Source organism: Mycetomoellerius zeteki, unplaced genomic scaffold, assembly GCF_001594055.1.
Source record: "Mycetomoellerius zeteki isolate Tzet28-1 unplaced genomic scaffold, Tzet1.0 scaffold186, whole genome shotgun sequence".
In the NCBI taxonomy this organism is placed as follows: Eukaryota; Metazoa; Arthropoda; class Insecta; order Hymenoptera; family Formicidae; genus Mycetomoellerius; species Mycetomoellerius zeteki.
Window position 1 is genome coordinate 69814 of NW_017256818.1, and position 21679 is coordinate 91492.

General features: G+C 32.2%; 3 protein-coding genes across 5 annotated transcripts; 1 reads left to right on the plus strand and 2 right to left on the minus strand.

Moving 5' to 3' along the window:
• The first annotated feature begins 2158 nt into the window (after nt 1-2158).
• Nucleotides 2159-6360, plus strand: l(3)77CDf (phosphatidylserine synthase 1 homolog l(3)77CDf). 2 transcript variants are annotated; one of them, XM_018446651.1, is made up of 6 exons: nt 2159-2502; nt 3314-3868; nt 4104-4373; nt 4701-4923; nt 5501-5567; nt 6254-6344. In XM_018446651.1, the coding sequence occupies exons 1-6, from the start codon at nt 2270-2272 to the stop codon at nt 6307-6309; spliced, it is 1404 nt and encodes a 467-aa protein (XP_018302153.1). In that variant the 5' UTR covers nt 2159-2269; the 3' UTR covers nt 6310-6344. The 2 variants fall into 2 exon arrangements, with proteins under 2 accessions (XP_018302153.1, XP_018302154.1); XM_018446652.1 differs by lacking the exon at nt 5501-5567 and having other exon boundaries at nt 6254-6360.
• Nucleotides 6361-7007: 647 nt separating this feature from the next.
• LOC108721867 (membrane metallo-endopeptidase-like 1) lies at nt 7008-13950 on the minus strand. The gene is made up of 16 exons (XM_018446649.1): nt 13753-13950; nt 12521-13519; nt 11930-12332; nt 11585-11695; nt 11324-11432; nt 11072-11267; nt 10595-10756; nt 10427-10519; nt 10088-10273; nt 9720-9851; nt 9426-9608; nt 9029-9135; nt 8580-8776; nt 8171-8337; nt 7469-7618; nt 7008-7232 (listed from the first exon to the last, which is right to left on the minus strand). The coding sequence occupies exons 1-16, from the start codon at nt 13948-13950 to the stop codon at nt 7017-7019; spliced, it is 3609 nt and encodes a 1202-aa protein (XP_018302151.1). The 3' UTR covers nt 7008-7016.
• Nucleotides 13951-14422: 472 nt separating this feature from the next.
• On the minus strand, nt 14423-21075 carry LOC108721847 (zinc finger protein 341). Of its 2 annotated transcripts, none has more exons than XM_018446620.1 (9): nt 20843-21075; nt 19312-19386; nt 18320-18581; nt 17826-18171; nt 17337-17531; nt 16399-16962; nt 15571-15840; nt 15277-15510; nt 14423-15080 (listed from the first exon to the last, which is right to left on the minus strand). In XM_018446620.1, exons 1-9 carry the CDS (start codon nt 20871-20873, stop codon nt 14889-14891), a joined length of 2169 nt encoding a protein of 722 aa, XP_018302122.1. In that variant the 5' UTR covers nt 20874-21075; the 3' UTR covers nt 14423-14888. The 2 variants fall into 2 exon arrangements, with proteins under 2 accessions (XP_018302122.1, XP_018302123.1); XM_018446621.1 differs by having other exon boundaries at nt 15277-15489; nt 20843-21074.
• Nucleotides 21076-21679: the final 604 nt, after the last annotated feature.

The following is a 21679-nucleotide window of genomic DNA, read 5'->3' on the forward strand; positions in this document are numbered from 1 at the left end:
GTTATTGCACATTTAGATCCGCTATCCGGATTTCCGTATGTAGTGAGATAAGATTATTGCGTTTTTTAAGTTTTGTCAGATTAGATATATTATTCCCCTTAAAATAAAAGAGTATTAAATTATCGATTAGTCCTTTTTTTAAATTATAAATAAACAATGAGTTATTATGAACAAATATAATGACGAAATTAAGTCAATAGACTAGAATTATAATAGAATTATAATAGAATTTATTAGCAGAATATGATGGTAGATTGGCTACACAAATCGAGCAGAATCTATTATTATTGGAGACACGCGAACGAGTTGTTTTTTTTTTTATAAGATCTGAATTTTTTACAGCTGATAACTGAATGTTGCATTACATTAAAGAGTGCAAAATTTTACATTCATGTTGTGAAGCGATTGAATCAAGTAAAACAACTTCGTATTTTTTGTCTCATACAAGTTACAGCTTTTCATTTACGCTGCGTTTTCCGTATTCAAAATAAAATAGACAATTAAACGTTGAAAAAGAATTGAAAATGCAAAAAGTTTAACTGTAAAAAACAGACCTTTAGACTGTCGGCATTTTTTCATTAAAAATATAGTGGTTCTTTTTCCTCAAAAATTTTTCTATAAAAGTAACATACATGACGCAAAATTTTGAGATTTTTGCAAAGCCACAAAAGTGGCTTTCCTGGCAGTCTAAAGGTTAATAAATAAGAATTCGATATGATGAGATGCGAAGCTTCCAAAAATCGCGCACATTGACATCATATGTCTATGATTGATATCTACATATGTAATAATACACGTATATATATGATACATACAACATACCTATGGTTGCATATAAAAATATAAGTGACAAGTCCAGGATACGAGCGTCTCGATCAATAAAATGTTTAGTTTGATCTCTGCAAGAGATAATGGTGTCGTAAGCTGACTCACTGATCAAGACGGTTATACGTCGTGCTTATTCATTTATGTAAATTCATATGCACAAAAATCTTTATGCTTCCCATTGAATTAGTTTGCATTATAAATTATATAGTATCCCAAATAACGCAGATATTTCCAAAATATGTTTAATAGATATAAACTGTAAAATAAACGTTTAAAATTTAATATTAAACTATTTAATAAACGTTAAAAAAGCGTTTGTAGCATTTATTAAACGTTTTTTTACTGGTTTTAAATATTGTTTTTATGTGAGAGATTTCGGTAATTGAAACATATAGATCAGGGAAACGCAATTAAATTTTTTGACGGGCCAAATATAAAATTACATATAATTATACATGAAATATGTCCATACTTCTTTAATTTTTCTCTTTTGTAAAATTACTTTTTAGTATACTAAAAATAATAATAATATTGTGAAAACATCAAAAATAGTTAATGGGACAATTTTCGCATCGTTTTTTTTTAGAAAAAATCAAGTTTGGAAAGATGTAAAAAAATTTGCTCATACATAACTACGTATAATTTTACATGCAACTATATAATATATAGTTTTATTACTTTTTTCAAAAGTAACAGCTTTTTCTACTCCTGGTGTTATCGTTACTGAAAAAATGTAAAATCATTATACCAAATCATATTTATTACTATAAAAAGTGACGATGTTACAATTAAGTAACTTAATTTCCAATCGTTACTTCTCACTTCTGTTCAATTGTAACCCAAGTAAAATATCTCTTCTATCGGTCAATGGGTAATTGTTGCCTAATTGACATAGTTAATGCAAGCTAATGTGACATCGTGAATAACGATCGAGAGGTATAAAAGTGTTCGCAAGAATATATCTAATCGTTCTATTGAGCAGTCTCTTCCCGCCGTTTCCCACCCCCACCACAATGCGCGAGTCTCACGCTTTCGTCTCCGCCATTGACTACGTTTACACGGTTCGATTTACGCCGAAATTATAACATCGATGTTACGAAATTGGCCAATCACAGTCATTCCATTCTTCAGAAGAATAACTGTGATTGATTAGTTCCATAACATTGATGTTATAACTTCGGCGTAAATCGGGCCGTGTAAACGTAGTCATTGTCGCCTCGTTCGCCGCCAATCGCACGCGCCCACCGGCGTGAAGTTGCGCGCGGTCGCTGCCGAGCGAGTGTTGATGCGCGGTGCGCGCGCATGCAAGTTCACGCGAGTCAATCCAACTGATCGCAGGCGTGTTCGGGTTCGCGTGTAGGGCAGGTACAACGTGAGAATTACACGTGTTTGTTTGCCGATGGTGGTCGAACGAGACTGAGACAGAGAGTATTGTGGAAGGATGGCGACAGCGATGCAGGAGGACGATTTCAAGGCGACCGCCGTCGCTAACACCGTCGCCAATACCGTCGCCGACCATGCAGAGGAGTTCAGACTCCGTACCGGGACCGATAGCTTTCCGAGCATCAATGAGAGGCCGGTTGACGACATCTCTCTCGAATTCTTCTATAAACCGCATACGATCTCCCTGCTACTCATCTCCATTGGCGCCGTTATATACTCTGCGTTCACCAGGTAGACAAAGATCCATGGCCCTTTGATCCTTTGGAATTCTTGCAGATTATATCTTACCTTAATTTCTTTTGACTCTTTCCTCTTGTTTTCCTTGGCGATATAAAATGTGTATTTCAATTAAAAAACCACATGACGCAAGTGACTGAAGAAATTTCGTATTTGATTATAATTAAGTTTATCTGATATATGAAAATTGCTATTTAATTTTGATAAGATAATCGCCAGAAATTCCTTGACAATGACTGAATATTGTGCTTGAATAATGCAACCTGTATATATTATTATATACATGAAAATTTTAATTTTTTATGTGCAATAAAATGCCAGTAAAAGAATTTCATTATAATTTTTTCTATAGAGATACATGTGTAAGTAACTCTATATATTATAGTACAATTTGAATTTGTCCTTGACTTATCTATTATAAGCCATTCATGATTATGCTTCCATTTAGCTTAACTGTATTATGTATTATGTAACTCGGACTGTATTTCTGCTTAATATTTTTATGTTCTTATTTAGATAGCAGTTATGATTGTTATGAGATTTTTTAAAATTGAATTTGATTTAGCTTGTATTATTAATTATGTTTTATATAGTAGATATAGAAAAATATGTATCAGTTGTTATATGTTTATTATGACTGATAAACGCAAATAAATTTTGTAACTTGGATTACTGTGATTTCAGTCACTGTTTATAATTCAGTTAGCAAGAAAGTTTATGTAAATAGAATTCAAAGGTCACACAAAATTTTGTTATGTCATCGGAGTACCCAGTATATCGTTATATCTAAAAACATTTCTTTCAGGAATACCACCAATGTGGAGGACAACATGTGGGCAGGCATATTGTGTGTCATCTTTTTCTTCCTCATCATATCTGTCCTGACATTCCCTAATGGTCCATTCACCAGGCCTCATCCTGTAGTATGGCGGATAGTATTCGGCTGCAGCATACTCTATTTGATGGGTCTGCTTTTCTTGTTGTTCCAAAACTATGAGACTGTCAGGAGGATCCTGGTATGGGTGGATCCAGGTTTAGCTTCTTTCCACATCGACATGGACAAGGAGTATGGTGTCAACTGCTCGGATGTCACAGTAGAAAGGATCTGGAATCACCTGGACGTATTCGCGCTGGCACACTTTCTTGGCTGGGCCTTCAAGGCCATCTTAATTCGTCATCTTGGTATTCTTTGGGCCATCAGCGTCATGTGGGAGGTGACAGAGATTGCCTTTGCTCATTTATTGCCAAACTTTATCGAGTGCTGGTGGGACGCCTTGATTCTCGACGTTTTAGTGTGCAATGGATTGGGTATCTGGGTCGGCTTAAAAATTTGCTCCATATTGGAGATGAGGGAATACAAGTAAGAATTTAGTTTAAATCTTGAGGTCCGCATCTTTCAAATTTTCGTCATTTATAGTAAAGAATTTATTTTGCTACACAAAATATATTCTTTCTATTCAGAATTTATTTCTTTTTTCTTATAGAAAAATTTTATTTTTATTTCATAGAGAAAGAAGTTTTTTGTTTTTTTTTTCTCATTGAAGAAATATTGAAGAGTACTGAATCTTTTAACATAAATACTTTCTTAAATACAGGTGGGTCAGTATTCGTGACATTGAGAGCACCACTGGAAAGCTGAAGAGAGCAATGTTGCAATTTACTCCTGGCAGTTGGACATCTGTCAGATGGCTGGATCCAACTTGCACACATATGCGTTTAGTCGCTTTATGCCAGCTAGTAATATTCTGGCAAGTTTCCGAGCTGAATACCTTCTTCTTAAAGCATGTCTACGAGTTTCCTCCATCCCATCCATTTGTTGTGGCCAGATTAGTATTGGTCGGCGTTATAGTCGCACCATCTGTTAGGTAAGTGTGGAAAGGGCACAAATTTTAACAATATAAATAAGATTACTTCTTCAAATTTTAAGTACTTCAAAATTTTACATTTGTATCATATATACATGAATATTGAAATTTCAGAATTGTGACATTTCAAGATGTAATCTTATTAAGTATTATATATATAATTTGTGAATTAAATTATACTAATATAAAAGTGGGTGTAATTGGTACTTTAAAGTTTCTAATCTAATTTTGTCAAAAATTTTTTAACAAATTGATCTATTAAATTTTAAAAAATTTGAATATGCAGTTGAGATAATATTTGTTGTTATAAATGTGTTGTAATTGCAGGCAGTATTATATGTACGTAACTGATCCAACGTGTAGTCGAGTGGGAACTCAGTGTTGGGTCTATGGGGCAATTATGGTGACAGAAGCTTTACTATGTATACGTCATGGTGCAGCCCTGTTTGAACGCACTCAAGCTCTCAATATTCTCCTTTGGCTGCTTTGCCAGTCTCTAGTCTCTGTTCTCTGCGTCTATGGTTGTGTTTTGTGGCATCAGTACTTTGAGGTAGATACAAATGCATTCAGATTTTAATGTCTCTGTAAACTTCCAGAAATAGGATTTAGGAAAAATATTGCTACAGTATTTTTATTCTCAGAGAAAAAGGATAATAATTGCATAATTTGAAATGGAAGTATCATATATAAAAGATCCTCCACTAATTATATGGAAAGTTGGGTTCCAGTGGAATGACTTGATTTTTACATTTAATTGTAATGTGATGAGCATTAGATCTCATAGATACAAGGTTCAATAATGAACAGTTTTGAATTATGGTGTAAAACTTTTGCTCAACTGCTCACGGAACATTTTTGATACACCATAGCTAAAAAACTATTTATTATTAAGTGCTTAGACATCTTTTGTTCATTGTAAGTTACATTATATGTGAAAACTAACTCACTTTACCAGAGGATAATAGTAATAATTTTCTATATAATTAATACGAGATCTTTCTTTTTTTTTTGGAGCAAACTTACAACATAGCGATTTTATGTTAATAAGCATTGTTCGTCAATAGTCAATGAATTTTCGTAACTAACTCTTGTTGCTCCTTTCAAATGCATGGTGCTGATCACTGCAGACGGGAAAGAAAGCCACTATAAGACGGTCAGTCTCCCATCTAAGCAAGTTTGACACGGATGTAAGCGGTATGTGTTGATTGATCATATGTTGTATAATCGCTTGATTATATGCAACAATCTGAGTTTGCGACACTTGATTAATCGTTTATTGCTACTGCCATTGTTGTCACTGCTACTATCAATCATCCCGAATTTGTTCGTGATTTGTTCATGTAATATCCTAACTTGAATATTTTATTTTTATTGACAACTTAAAATAATGAAAATATGATTAATCGTTTGGATAAATCATAGGATGATTTTTTATGAGGACTGGATACTTTTATTTTAAATTTGACTTTAGACTTTCAAATCTTTGAATATTAGATTCCCGAGTCTTAGATTCTCGCATTTTCAAAAATGTAGATTTTTTGAGTTATAAAATACTGTAATTTTTGTAACTAAAATTTTTAAAGTTTACCTTTTTAAATTCTTGGATCTTTTTTTAAAACTCTAAGATATAATATAATAAAGTATTAAAAAAATTTTTATTATTCAGATTAGAAAAATCAGTCTTGATTAAATAATTATGTGTTTTTAATTATATTTCTTTTTTCAATATTTTTATATAATTTTATTTTTCTTTTTTTTCTATATCTATTATACTTTCCAAATTGAGATTTTTAAAAAGAATTCTTAATCAAATGCCACAACTCAGTCGACATTGGAACGGTAATTTTTATATCATTTACAAATGTGTTTATATATTTCAGGGAATATGGCTCGTCGTACGAAATCCGTGGAGGAATTGGATAAAAAGAAACTGTGAGAGGAATAATGAAAAGAACCGCTTGATGGTGAACTGAGGACGCTAATTATACTTTCTAGTCGAATCGCGCGCAAGAGTAGAATGAATGATTAATGCGTCCGATTCTTTGTGACGTGATATGAGTGGTCTTCAAAGTATTACTTTTGTTCCTCAGAATGAATGAAGAATATTATTATTATTGAGCTGTGGACGCTCCAATTTAGCGTTCGATCAAGTCCAATGTGAACATTGCGTAAAAACTGTTTATTGATTCATATTCATTCAGCGATTACGTTGTTCGCTTACTTTTGTCTCTCCAACGTTAATTATAACGTTACCTCGCAAACGATTCGCTTGTGGCAACGTGTTCATCGAAGCATTGCTTTTAAACTTAAGACACGTTTTTATTGTATGTAAATGAGAATCTCTTTTATGTATATTGAAGGATACAGAAACAAAACACATGTTCTCCAATTTTTTATTTAGATTTTAAAATTATAGAGACAGGGTTACGCATCAACCGCATGAAACTGATGTTTCTAATTCGATTTCATAACTTAATCATCGATCGCATCTTAAAAATGTTCATACGCGAATTTCGCAGGATGAATGAATCCGAGTTTTGTTTCTGTGTCTATCGATTAACTCGTTTCTCAAATAGTCGTATGCCGATTGACTCATTTGTTACATCATAATGTCCGCGGCTGCCCATTTTCCGTGAATGATTCTCACTCCGGAATCATCGAGGTCTCTTTAATCTCTATGTACGGGAATACGTTGCAAACGTCGTTGGGTGCAATCTGCGAACCGAGCGGGCAATTCCACGCTTCGGCAAGGAACTTGTCGTTTGATGCGGAGACGAACATGCGGATTCGACTAGGCAGGTTCTCGCTCTCGTGCAGAGAGACATACGATGATGTGAGTGACACCTTTGTGCAATACATCTGCAACGATAGAGATGTAAAAGTAATAAGTGTTAATTATCTGGGATGACGGTCAAAGTTTTGAGGGAACAGAATCAACCGTGATCCTTGGGAATCCTCGGATTTTAGTATTGAATTACCATTCAAAATTTTTGAAGATTCGAGGATCACAGGATTCTTCAGAATACCACGAGAATCAAGAGGGACCCCATAAAATAAAACTGCTGTTTATGTAAAACGAACTGTGAGAACAGTACCTGAGCGTAGGCGAGGTAGAATAATTGGTCGATGCGGAGTTGTATCCACGGTAGTCTCTTCGCATTCGACATCATAAGAGCCAAAGTATCATAGGCTAGTCTGAGTCCTATAATTTCAGACAACCGCTCGTTCAAGGTCAACCGCGGAATCTAGAATATTTACAAATGTTCGACATTTTGCGTTTGCGAACGATTCAATAAATCAAGCATTACGCAAAAAAAGTACACTTATTGTGTTAAATTTTACTACACACAAAGTGTTTCTAACAATTTCTTCTCCAATTTTGTTATTTATTGTACCTTATTCTCTCAAACTTTTACAGTGAATCTCACTTTGAAGAAGTGAGATTAAAAATCGAGCCACTTTTTCAAGACTGGCTCAATTCTCACTCTTTGGATAATACATTTAGGAAAATTATGCATTATAGAATTCATCCTTAGTTTGATACTCCACAATGATTTTTCAGTCCTTTACTACACACGATCAGTTTCAGATTAATTTTCATTACTTTTATAAGTATATAAAAATTTTAGCGATTCTTACATCTATTTTAACATTGTTAGGAAATATTTACAAAGTTGTATATTAAGAGAAATTGTGTACAGATATTATAAATAATTATTTGGTGCCCCCAGTATTTCAAAGAAAAGAAATGTACATGACCCAGTTATGTGTATTAAGGATTAAACAACTCAACTTACCCTAAAGGACACGATTTGGTCAGTGAAGGGTAACGTCATGTTTATAGGTTCTTGATACAGATTCTCTTTCTGACAGTTGATATAATCATCGAAGTGAGTGTTTGTAAATTCGTTTTCAAACATCAGGGAATCTTGAGCATTCCTGATTTGATTCCAATAGTGTATACCTACAAATTACATTACAAAGAAAAAACGATTATAAAAATTCAGGTAATCAAAGAATTAAGACATAAAAGAAATGGTCCGTATGATTTATGTGTAATAATTTTCTATTTTTTTTAAATTATAATATAAACTGTACATGAGGTCTAAGAATACTATAAAAAAAATTTATGAAAAATATTAACAGTTATTAATGACTTATGAGATTTCTACGTATTTATATAATTACATTATTATAGTCATTTACCATTCGTGTCGAAATGATGGGCGATCTGATGAGCTATTAAATTTCCAAGGGTTGCTAGCAGAAAATAGGATAATTCATCGCCGTTCATTAAGTCACTCATTAAAGACCAATCGATAATACCATAAGGAATCACGATGAGATTTAAGGCGTAAATCACTTGGGCTTTCGATTGGAATGGCGTAGCATAATATGTCCAACTGTAACGGAATTTACAAATTATAAAAATTTAGAATAGAGATTTTCCAAATCGAAGAATTTAAGAAATTGGAAATGAAAGCTTTTAAAATTAAATGATATAAAAATTTTGAACTAGAGACTTATGAGTCTATATATAAATAAAATAATCTAATGAAAGAAATATAAATTTATAGTTAAATATATCTAGCATTTTATAAATTTAAATTGAATTAATTCATTGATCGTGAATTAATTATTTGTATCTTATTTACATTTGTTTTGGACCGCCAACTTCTCTTTTTAATTCAGTGTACATTAGAATTCTGTATCTTTTTAGTAGTATCATCGAGTTGTTAAAGTAATTGTCGTTTAGAATTACCTGAAAGTTGATTGTCAATTAGAACATAATTAAAACTAATTAGGAAATACAGAATGATTTTTAATTAAATGCCAATATAAAAAACGAATTCAGTATTCAAAATAAAAAAAATACGTTATATAAATCTGTTAAAATGTTTAAAAAATGCCTTATATATTCATAATGATATTTGTTTTTTATTGTAGATTCTAGATTTTCTAGATATGTTCTGTTTTTAATAATATAAATTTATTTTAATAAAATAATAGTGAAAAAGAATTAATATATGTGACACATATATATTTTTTTACCTCTGATACGTTATATTCATTATATAGTGAATTTCTGTTCTTGAAATAGGAAACAACAGGTAATGCGAGTTTCAGGCTATTGATCTTGTTTAACAATTCTTCTCGTCCTTCCTCTTTTGCCCATTGTGCTTCTTGCATTTTGTCTGATAACGTTTGCTTCAAGTTGTTGAATGTCTTCTTTATCTATTGAGTAAAATAATAGTAAAAAAATGAAAAATAAGTAATTTATAAATTGGAAAAATTGAACACTTATTTATATTCATTATATTTTATTTAATATTTCAATTTATTTACTATTTCATTCATTTGCGTTATTTCGTAATCAGTAAAGGATGATACGTATAAACTGGATGCTTCCAACTGTAAAAGGTAGGTAGCCACGTGCAGACAATGGTCCTTCACATTATCGCGCTTCGGCAAGACCAGCTGCGAAGAATTCCACGTTTCATTATATCAATAAAAATAAAGAATGATAATTTTTATTAATACAAAATATGAAATTTTTTAGAAAATTCCATTATATTTTTGAACTATTTGTAATATAATATTTATATTTGTATAATATATTTTTATTTTAGATTTTTTGTATTTTATTTAAATTTATATATGTGTATTTTTATTTTATAATATTTAAAGACGAAAGATCTTAACATGTAAGTTACTTCGTGATAAAGCTTGTTCGCGTATAATGCCATTATCGCATTGTTAAGACTCATAGGATCTTTTTCAGCATATTCTTCTAATTTGCGTAAACCTTTAGTTAATGCAGCGTGGAAATACACTTGAATAATCTCATTACTTTCCACGTTTACTCCTGTTAACGAATGAATTAATTGCGCCCAATTTACCTGCGAGAGAAAATTGAAATAAAGGATAAGAGATTGCTAAAAATGTTTTGTAATAAACTTTAATCTAAGAGATTAAAGTTAGATATTTAATTTCACATTTTCTTTTGTTTTTACTTTACAGAGAAATTAAAATTCTTATGTATTTTTACTTACGAATGTGCTACTGCTCTGTAATTCCTCTAAACTGACTTTACTGTAATCGTTCATCAAGTACGCTTCTCGTATTTCACTCTTAGAGGGAAAGTTCTGTAGAGTTAATAGTTTTATCGATATTAACATTATTAATATGGTTATAAAAAGCTGTAATATATTTTTAATTACCGAAAAATATTCTTGCATTATAACAGAATCAATCACATGAACAGTTTTTTCTATGTATTCAGATTGTATATTCCATTCTAAATAACTGTCATTTAAGTCCTTAAAAACATTAAGCTCTTTCAGCGTTTTCCTAATGGATCTCATAAATTCGCTCGTATTATTCTATGAAAAAAGAATAATTATTCATTTAACTCTTCTATATGCTTTCCTTATATTAATCCATTTTATTAACTTTCTAATCTACTTCATAATTATCTACTTATTTTTCCTGTATGAATCTCAAAAAAAACTTATCAACAAGAGAGCATTGATTGTGAATTAAAAAAAGATTGAGAAAAGATTATATATATATATATATATATAAAGAAAAGAAAAAAATCTTTATAAAAGCAAAATTAAAAAATTGCTTTTCCTTTTTTCAATATTAATAAAATCTTTTTCTCGTTAAACAATTTGCAATAATTTAATGTTTTATACCTTGCATTTTTTATAATTATGATACAAAATTTCGAGATCCACGTACTGTCCTTCCGTCTCGAACTTGTTCTCGGAGCAGGGATCCTCCACATATTCCGCTTTGAAAGGACTCTCATATGTCGTAGGACCTATTTTCAATGTAAAATTGTTTCGACGATATTCATCCAATTCTGGCACGACATCAAATAAAAGAGCGCTGCGAAATAATCCTAATTTATAATAATATGTTAATGAATCTTTCTGAGAACTTACCTATGATGTAACATTAATTGGGCGGATAAATTAGTGAAGCCCATGTAATAATTATCAGGCCACGTATCAGGTACATAGAACTTTCCTATTTTTCTTAATGCGTCATTTGCTGTAACAAAATTACATCTATTTACAGCTGACAATTAATTATTCTTATATTACAAGATTCTTAATTTTATTATATTAAATTTACATTCATAAATCTTTATATTCAGTTATTATGTGTGACTATTCATTAAATACTTAATAGTTTCAATTTACCCATTCCAATTCTTTCACTGAAGTTCATATTTCTTTCATATTGCACGCAACTGTCGTAGTACGTTGCAAAAGTTGAATATACGTTCTTACGCTTCTCTTTTAACATTTGATCTAAAATTATTTAAAACAGAATAAGAGATATAAAAATATTCAATAACTACTTTCAATAGCTAGTCAACCTTTTCTTCTAAAAAGAAATTAATGTTTCCTGGATTCTTGGAGTAATAAAAAGTTATTCCAGCTAAAAGTAATTAATAATTATAAATTTCATAATTTATTGTTATAATTATGCATTAATCTTTTTAAGACTTATTAATAATTATGTGTCATTAGTAATAAATTTACTGGCGATTCGTTGGTAATTTCTAGATCTCCGAATTAGATCTCCGTCTGTCAGCTGTGGATTTGCTTCAAAACCACCACAAGCGTACTCATAGAAATCATCGCAAGGATCGGCTGAGTGATTCATGTAGGACAACATTCTGCTGGCAATTTGCTTGCAGTGTCCAGTCCCACAAATGTTTGTGTCTTCGTTAGAAAGCGTGGTCCATCCTGTGATAAGATTCGTCTCATTGTAACTTACTGGGATGGCTGTTGTGTAGTTGTAAAAAACGGTTGTGGTTGTATTAATATAATTGGACGTGGAAGATTCGTTGTATTTTTCTATTTCATTAGAAGTCACATTGAATTTCTCGGTAGTGTAACTTTTTATACTCGTAATCGTTTCGTTCATCAGATCTACATCTTCCTACATAAAATTAAGTATTATTATAAACATTAATAAGAATTCCACAGATTTGAGAACATCTTTGTATAAAAATCATACATTAAATATTACTTTTACAAATTTAAAAATATCTACATAAGAAATTAATATATTGATTATCAAAAGCAAATAAATTTCAATATTAAATTTTAGTATTAAAATTTAATTACACTTTTAACTTCTGTGGAAAACTCTGTGGAAAACTTCTCATCCATAAGTGGAGTATAATTTATTGTAGAAGAAGAGTTTTCTCTCGTTTCATCCTCATTAATTAACGTCGCATTGTACTCCGTAACTGCAGATTCCTCATAATTTAAGTGTTTCGTTGTAGAATTTCTAGTATCTTTATTTTCCTGAGGATCTGATTGAGTTAAAATGTTACTCGTTGTTACTTCAAATTGCAAAGTCTCAGAATAATTCTTGTCGGAAGAATATTTAGCACTTGTACTTTCTTCGAGATCAGTTAGAAGACTCGGCGTTGTTGAAAATGCAATATTATCGATACCAACTCTTAATCTCTCATATTTTTTAGTAGAATTCTCGGAAACATCCTCTTCGGTATCGTTTATCTGTGTTAGCAATGTTGAAGTTATAATATTATTAGTCACAATGTCAACTTCTGATTTATCCGAATTGTAATATCCGTCAGTAGAATCACTTATAAATTCCTTAGTAGATTTTGATGACAGAATGTTCTTTATAATATCAACAGTTGAAGTATATTTCGTAGTGGCGCTCATTGGTTTACTTGATGATATTGAAGTTGCATTATTGATGACATCATCAGTTGTAATATCATGCGGCAACGTAGTCAAGCCGATGCTTTCTTCCGTAGTTTCTACATTTTCCAGGATTTCGTTCGATGTAGAATCTTCAATACTTTTTTGAGATACAGAAGCAGGCATTGTTACTTCATCGATACTTGTCTTATTTTCAAAATAACGCTCAAAATGAGATCCTTTAACATTCTTCTTCGAATAGTCTTCAGTAATGACATTGGTGTCTTCTGTTGATCTATTTTCTGCAGTGGATGTATTCACTGGGATTATCCAAGTTCTTGCTAAAACTGTCCTTTCTGTCGGAGTTTTTTGTGATGTTGATGTGGTTGTTGATGTTGTTAATGAAACTGTCATGATTGTTGTTTCTTTTGTGCGTTCTTGAGGATAATGCTGTTTAAAATATCCAAAAATAAAATTATTCACTCAAAATTAAATTAAAATTGTTTTTCGTTAAAGAAAAGCCAATATAATTGAAACAAACATGAATAAGAAAAAATTGTGCATAAAATTTGTAACGGCTTCTATGAAATTTCTTTAGGCTTTTAAATAAATTTCCTCTTATTTTTTATACCATTTTCTTGTAGATCTACATTTGTCTAAAGATATTCTATTCAATATCATACCTGTGGGTAATGTTTAATATATGGTTCCTTGTATTCTCTTTGATTCTGCACTTTCCAGGGTTTGCAGGCGAGGATAAGGATAAGGCATATGAAGAAGAAAATGATCAGGGCGATGAGACAGCTTCTATATGACTGATCCCGTTGAGCAGCCTTGCCCTGCTCCTGATTATTAATTTGATATGTTTTACGAAACGGCATGGTTCCTTCAACTCAGTTAACTAGCAACTATATACGTTAATTTGAACGTGCAACTAAAAAAAGTCTCGATTCTTATATTGAAGCATATGCGACGTATTCTTGCCCCTAATCTTTCAAAGATTGCGGTTTCGCTAACCACTTCCTTCCAAATATCGCAAGAATTATCACAAGATAATAGCTAATAAACACAACAAAGTGAATTGATTCCGAGGTAGTAAATTTAACCTTTTTTCATGCAATATAAAAAACAATTTGCTTAGATACTATGTATTAATTTGCATTTAAGAAACTGATAAATTAATTTGGATATAATTATTAGTTTAAATGTTGTAGGAGCGCTAATTAATCAGGAATCAAATTTAAAGGAAAGAATTTTCAGGAATAGTTATATTCGGACATTTCATAAAATTGAATATAAACTTCGACTATTTCATAAAATTGATATTTTCTTAAAAGTTATTTTATACCTTCGCATTTGTGACTTGTCGTCTAGATTTATTATTTTATAACAAATAAATTAAAAAGATGTCGTACTATCAAACATTTCGTTACAGTTCTGATATCATACGACTTTGTAATCGTTAAAAAAATTTAACGAACGAAAGCGTTCGAAAAGATACTTGGAGTATCAGTTATAGCTATAGCTGTGCCTATACGACGAGTTTCTCATAGAAGAATCGAAATCAGCGACACCGAACATCTTCGATGTGCGCATAAATGTATATAAGTTACTTATATCGATAGAGCATTATAATACAATTATCACAGATATGTAAACTACAAAATACCGTACGCGCGAATATAAAATGCAACTTGCGCCTTCGCCGATGATCCCATTGCACATACTACGACGATTCGTCTACGTTCTAATTGATGTACAATTTAAATACGAATCAAAAAAATATATATGCGTGTATGTATATATATATTGCAAAATTTTACTCGCTCGCGTGGGGCGAGTATAATTCCATGTTGCGTTTGAAATCGTTCTCGAAGTCCATAACTGGCGAGTCGGATCGCTCGTTTAATTCACCGCCAGTCGATTCTGTTTTCAAGACTGGAGGAATATTCTCCATTTTTTTGTTGGCTTCCTTGTCGATATCACCAGATATGAATGTTTCGGAGGCAATCTACAATTGAAGGATTTGATATAATTAAAAAACACAGAGAAAAAAGACATAAAATTTAGGGAAAAAATTAAGTAGAATAATATATTAACAATCTTTAAATGAGAAGAGTATAAAGCAAGAATGGAAGATTGAAATGCAATAAAAAAATGAAAACAGAAAAAATATATTTTATTATACATTGTAAGATGTAAATTACCTTTCTTTCCATCTCATCAGTCTTAAGCTTTTCTAATTTCTCTTTGTCGGCAAGCGGGATTGCAGTCTTTAATAATGTTTGTCTCTTTGGGGTGGGCTTCCTCGGCTTAAATGATCCGGACGCTTTTTTCGGTAGTTGAGAGCTCGTGTGCTTCTTGGTCTCGTTCGATTGTTCGCAATTATGAGTAACCAATTGCTCCTTAGTCTTAAAGGCCTGCGTAACGTTAACAGTCAGCTGTAGAAGAATTATCTGATTGGACTTTTGCGTTTATGTGAATTGAGGAATAGGACTCACGTGGGAGCAGATGTCACATTTAAGGCTGTGCTTGTTCATCTCGTGATGTTTGAGAGCTTGCGCTCGATGGAAGTTGCGATTGCAGTGGCTGCAACTGAACCGTTTGACATTGCTGTGCGTCAGCAGATGCCGTTTGAGCTTGTCTGGCCGCGAAAACTCACTCATGCAGCCCAAGTAATTGCGAAACGGACACTTGAGTCTCTTCGTCAAATCATGGATCAGCATATGACGGCCCAGTCGATCTTTCCGCTTGAATCTGGCTGGGCAATGCTGTGATTTAAAATATAAAGTATAAACATCAATAAATAATATTTCAATTTATTATGCAATTATATTTCAGTTTATTAAGCAATTATATTTCAGTTTATTAAGTAATGCAGCATAGTGAAGTTTATAATTTCATTTTCAATGTTGGTTCGTCCGTCCGTTTACCCGTCTGCAAGATTTCTCAGAAATAGCTTAATTTTTTCAAATTCTGTTTTCGGTAATAGATATTCAAGGACTTTAGTACAATGGATGCAAAGTGTGAGTCAAGTCAATTTGAAAGGAGTCAAAGGTCAATTTGAACGAAGTTTTCTTAATGTTTACAGATTCTTTGCTGCACTACTTGGTTATATCCGTTGCAAAGAATTTATTTTGGTATGTTATATATTAGAAAAAAATATTTATATTTATAAATTATAATTATAATAATCTACTTCCTTAATTGTGGAAATTGCCTAGCATTTTAAATGTTGTTTATTTCCACAAAATATATCCTTTTTAGGTATACGTTGAATATCATTAATGCAAAATCCTAATTTTATATTTATTGCAATTATTATTTACCGGACATATAAAAGGTGTCTCTTCGCTGTGTATAAGCTTATGATTAGCCAGATATTGTTCGGTTTTAAAAGCTTTGCCGCAATCTTCGCAGACAAATCTCGCCGATGCCGAGTGAGTTTTGAGGTGACGGCGCAGAAATCTCTCGATGAGAAAGCTTTTGCCACAGTGCAGGCATGCATAGTTGTGCGTGGTGGTTTCCTTATGGTGTTGCAACGCCTCCAGATTCGAGAATGACGATTTGCAAGTCGAGCAACAGTAATACTTCTCCGTGGTTTTCTGCTTCTGGACGGAGTGGACGTATTGATGGCAACCAAGATCCGACAGGGTGCTGAACACTTCGCCACACACGTGACATCGGTACTCCGAGCACTTGTGATTGCGCGTGTGCTCCAGGAACTCTTCCAGATCCGAAAACATCATGCTACAGCTGCTCTGTACGCACTTGTACACTTTCAGTGCCAGATGCGAGACAATTAGATGGCCTTTTAGAGCTTTGTATGAATCAAACGTTTCTTTGCAGAATTGACAATGATATGTGCGGTCAATACTTCCATCCGGAGGTGCCTAGAAGTAATTTCAGAAAAACATGATTAAACCGATATATAAAAAAATATAATAATAAACAATAAAAAATAAAATAATAAAAATAAACAATATAAATATTAATGAGTAAAAAATTATATATAATTACAATTAAATTGTGTTTAATATCTTTGTGTTTAAACTGTTAGTGCCTGAAAACTAATATAATATTTGAAACAACAGATTACAATATGGACTTATAATATGCATAATATGCAACGTAGTTTATTTTAGAGATGTTCTTATTTTTACAAGGACACATTTTTATTAAAAAAAAATACTTATAAATTTTCTCTTTGTAAAAATTCGAAAAGAAAAATAAATCTTAGTAATTAGTTTAATTAAAAATTTTGTACCTCTGGTGGTAATGAGTGAATGGCGGTGCCAGGCCATACTTTGTGTGAGGACATATGCTTCTTCACATTTGACTTTTGCGCAAATGCACGACCACATACTACGCACTGATAAGGCTTTTCTCCAGTGTGAGAACGTTCGTGCTGTTGCCAATAGAATTTTTTTGCAAACTGCTTGTTGCAATAACCGCACTTATACTGTAATGACGTAATTAAATATGTGTATCTTAATATAAAAAGTTCGCATTAAATCTCTGACCTCTGTAATTTATTTAGTAATTTAAATAAATTCGCATTTTAGAAAAATTGTTTGTGAAAGCAGATTTACATTATATTTGTTATTATAATTAAAATCTCACATTAAAATTAAATTAAATTAAATTTTATAGTTAAATAATATGAAAACATTTATTACAATTTAATTTAAAATTATAGAACCAAGTTTTATAAATTTTACTTTCTGTTTTGGAAACAGAAGGTCGTCAATGATACCCTTAAGTTCTGCGTTCGATTGATGCCATTTTCTGATGCACCGAGTGAATTATCCTGGAGGGATGTCTCGTTGTTCTCAAGAGAGGATTCGTTGTCCTCTAAAGGCGGCTCGTTGTCCGCTAGAGATGGCTCGTTGTCCGTCAACGAGGCGCTAGGATGTTCAGATTGACTTGAGGCGTCCTCCTGTGAACTAATGTCGTTTTGCAGTATCGTCGGCATTTCGCTTGAATCTTCCCTCGTCGCCTCGATGGCAGCATTATCGAAAGTATCCAGGTTCTCTGTACTCAAAATGATCGGTACGCTGAACGTGGAGTCCGTCATGAAATAATTAGCCTCCTGATCCACACTGTAACAATTCAGATCAAATTAAAAAAAAGATAATACACATTAAAGAATAAATTTTACAAAAGCAAGGAATAATTCAAGGGGCAACACGAAAATATTTTTAATTCAAATTTATTCAATTATAATTACAATGATCAATGACAACATACCTAAATAGCATGTCTGCTTCTTCGAGGATAATAGGTTCTCCAAGCTGAAAAGTTTCCTGCGAATTGTACTGCGACTCATCTTGAACGACATCTTCCACATGCATTACCTGACTCTCATCGTTTGTTAAGAATTGAGTCAAGTCTACTGTTTGCTGCTGCGTTTTCTGGTGCGTTCTCTTGTGGAGTACGAACAGTTGGAGTGACGTGAACTGACTTTTACATTTGCCACATTGGAATATGTCTTCCTCATCCTGATCAATCGCTAGTGAAGATAAATTGATATTATGTAATGAACGCGATATATACACAATATACGAGATATAATTATAGAAAATATTAACATATACACACATAATTATGTTATTTTTGGAATAATATTTGTATTCATAAGAATTTATCTCTCTTTTCAAAACAATTAATTAACAGATTAACAAAAGTTGAAATATATATCTTTCCATATCATGAAAAAAATATCAGATATTTTTTTCACAGAGAATATATTTCTAGAAGGGATATTAACATAAAATTAAATACATTTCAAATTTTCACGCCGTTAATATTGAAAATTCTATCAATAAAATTTAAATTTGTAACTTAATTCAGTTTGATTACCAAATTGTAAATCTCAATTGTGTGCTTTAAGAATAAACCTAAATAAAAAATTAATAAACTAACAGATTTTAAGATTTACTTTTTACTTATAATAAATTTAAAAAAATATTCAAACTTTTTACTTTTCGCTGTGGCAGTTTTACTATAGCAAATCTTAAAATCTCATATCTATTACATTATTATATCAGATCATCAGGACAAATTATGTCTTTCTATGAAAGACAAGCACTTTTTGAATAGGTTTCTTAATTTATTATAACTAAAAAAATGGAGTCTAAATAATCTATGTCAGTCTGACAGTCTCTTTTTTTTGTTTTTTAGAGATTAATCATCAGATTCATCCTCTGAAGCATTATATCTGATTGTGTGTGCATAAATACCTGACTGTTCGACTTCAGCTATCAAGTTTTGAGACTCCAGCAAGGATTGCACAGAGGAGCCATCCAGCGAGACATCTGTAAAATTATTAAATAATTAAGATATGAGATATAATTTTTCACTTATTTATACAATCAGTTTTTTAATTAATTAAATTGTTTATTCTTGTTTTAATCATTGATTTAAATTCAATTTCATTTCTTAATTTATATAAATGTACATATTAGTTTTTATATTTTAAATTCTACAATTAACTTTAACGAATCTCAACAATCAGACCTATCATATTTCCATTGATGACTTCAATTTTTTAACAATTTGACTCTTTCGACTACATGACTAGAGGATTTAGGGATCCTAACTTAGTAATCATAATTTTCTTATATATGTATAATATGTACCGAAGAGGATCAAATCCAGAAACATCTGCAATATGGATTGTTCAATGTATATTAATTATTGTCAATACACACAACAATTCATGCACGAATAACTGTTTACTTTTATAGGCTTTCCTTTTAGCCTTTTAATTATTATTCCAGAGCCTTACTTTAATTTTCAAATCTATAATTAAACAAAAACAACTACATTATTCATTTCATATCAATTATTGCAAATACATACAATAATTCATACATGAATAACTATGTTACAAGCTTTCCTTCTAGTTTTCGAATTATTATTCCAAAGTCTTACTTACTTTAAATTTCAAGTATACAATTAAACAAGATCGACTATTACATTGTTCAATATTAATTATTGTAAATAGGTATCAGGAAATAGAAGTACTTACATGTTACTTGTAACGCCATTACTTTTAGTTATCATTACTTTGTTAAGATAATGATTTGGTTATGTTACAAATTTTTTATGGTGGTAATGGTAACCAATCAGGAAAAGTCATTAGTTGTAATAGATTGAAAAAGTTACTCGTTACTGAAAAAAAGTAACTTGTAACAACCTTAGTACAATCTTAGCATTTAGTTAGTTATTGTTAATCATAAAAAATTCAACGTCATTATCAAATCATTATTATAAAAAATAACGGTAAAAGTAACGATGTTACTGTACTTTCATTCCTTGGTAGATACACATAACAATTCACACATGAATAACTGTGTTGGCTCTGGTAGACTTCCTTTCTAGCCTTTGAATTATTATTCCAGAGCCTTACTTAAATATTCAAATAATTAAACAAAAATAAATAATAATTACGACAAGCATCTTCAGATCATAAAACGGAACTGAGAGCACGGTTCTGAGAGTACGCAAAGCGTACTCGGCTACATATAAAATGCATCGAGGCAGGTCAAGTCAGTGACCCCCATTTTCCATATCCTTCAAATCCTAAAAATCTGCACTCTCATACTACCTAGCGTACTTGAAATTGTTGCCGCAAGACGAGCTCGTGGAGATGCGATGCAGAAAGAAAACGACAGTCTACTCCATGCCCGAGGAACGAAGGCTCGAGGTGGATTGTTGACGTTTCCGGGAACGGTCAACCCCGCCTATTTCGGGCGACGCGCGCCTTACCTGTCAGAACATCGAGGATAGACTGCGCCATGTTTCGCTGTAGCGATCAGCACACTCTCATCGTAGCGGAGGCACCGACTCCTAACTCGCACTGGTCGGCGGGATCCGCCGGGATGGAAACATGACGAGCATCGCACTCGCGTCTCCGTCGCTGCCGAGACGGCGCCAGCGCACTGATCGATACCTAACCTCAAAACGTAACATCGCGGAGCGATCAGGTATGCCATTTTGCAAACGCCAGGTGTTCGAAATGGTTCTAGAGACACTATAACAAGAGACTGACATAGATGGGCTAATTTTTGATTGGCTGGATATGGAATGGCAAAAGCCAATCAAAAGTCGTGTTGGTAATAGATGATAGTACAGTCCGAATTCTGATTGGCTTCTGCTTTCCTACTTTTTCTGCTTTTCCGTCCTAGTTGCGAACGAGTCCTATGACTTATCGTCCTGTGAACGCCATTTTCTATCCAACTAGGGTTGTGTTCCGATAGCTGTGTCGAAAATTTTCTTTTTAGTTACAAGGTTGGTAGCGCTGTAACTAACATAGCTGTGTTCCGTTAGTCCGGATCTACAATAGGTGTTTTAAGACTTAAGTTGTAAGAAATTGACCAATTACAGTCGAATCCGAGGAGAATAATCGACTGTGATTCGTCCATTTCTTATGGCTTAAGGCTTAAAACTCTATTGTAGATTCGGGCTTATGCAGGATCTACAATAGAAGTCGTAGAGGTCGTAAGGTCTTAAGTCGTAGAAAATTGACCAATCACAGTTGATTATTCTTCTCATATTCGACTGTGATTGGTCAATTTTCTACGACTTGAGACCGCTACGATTTCT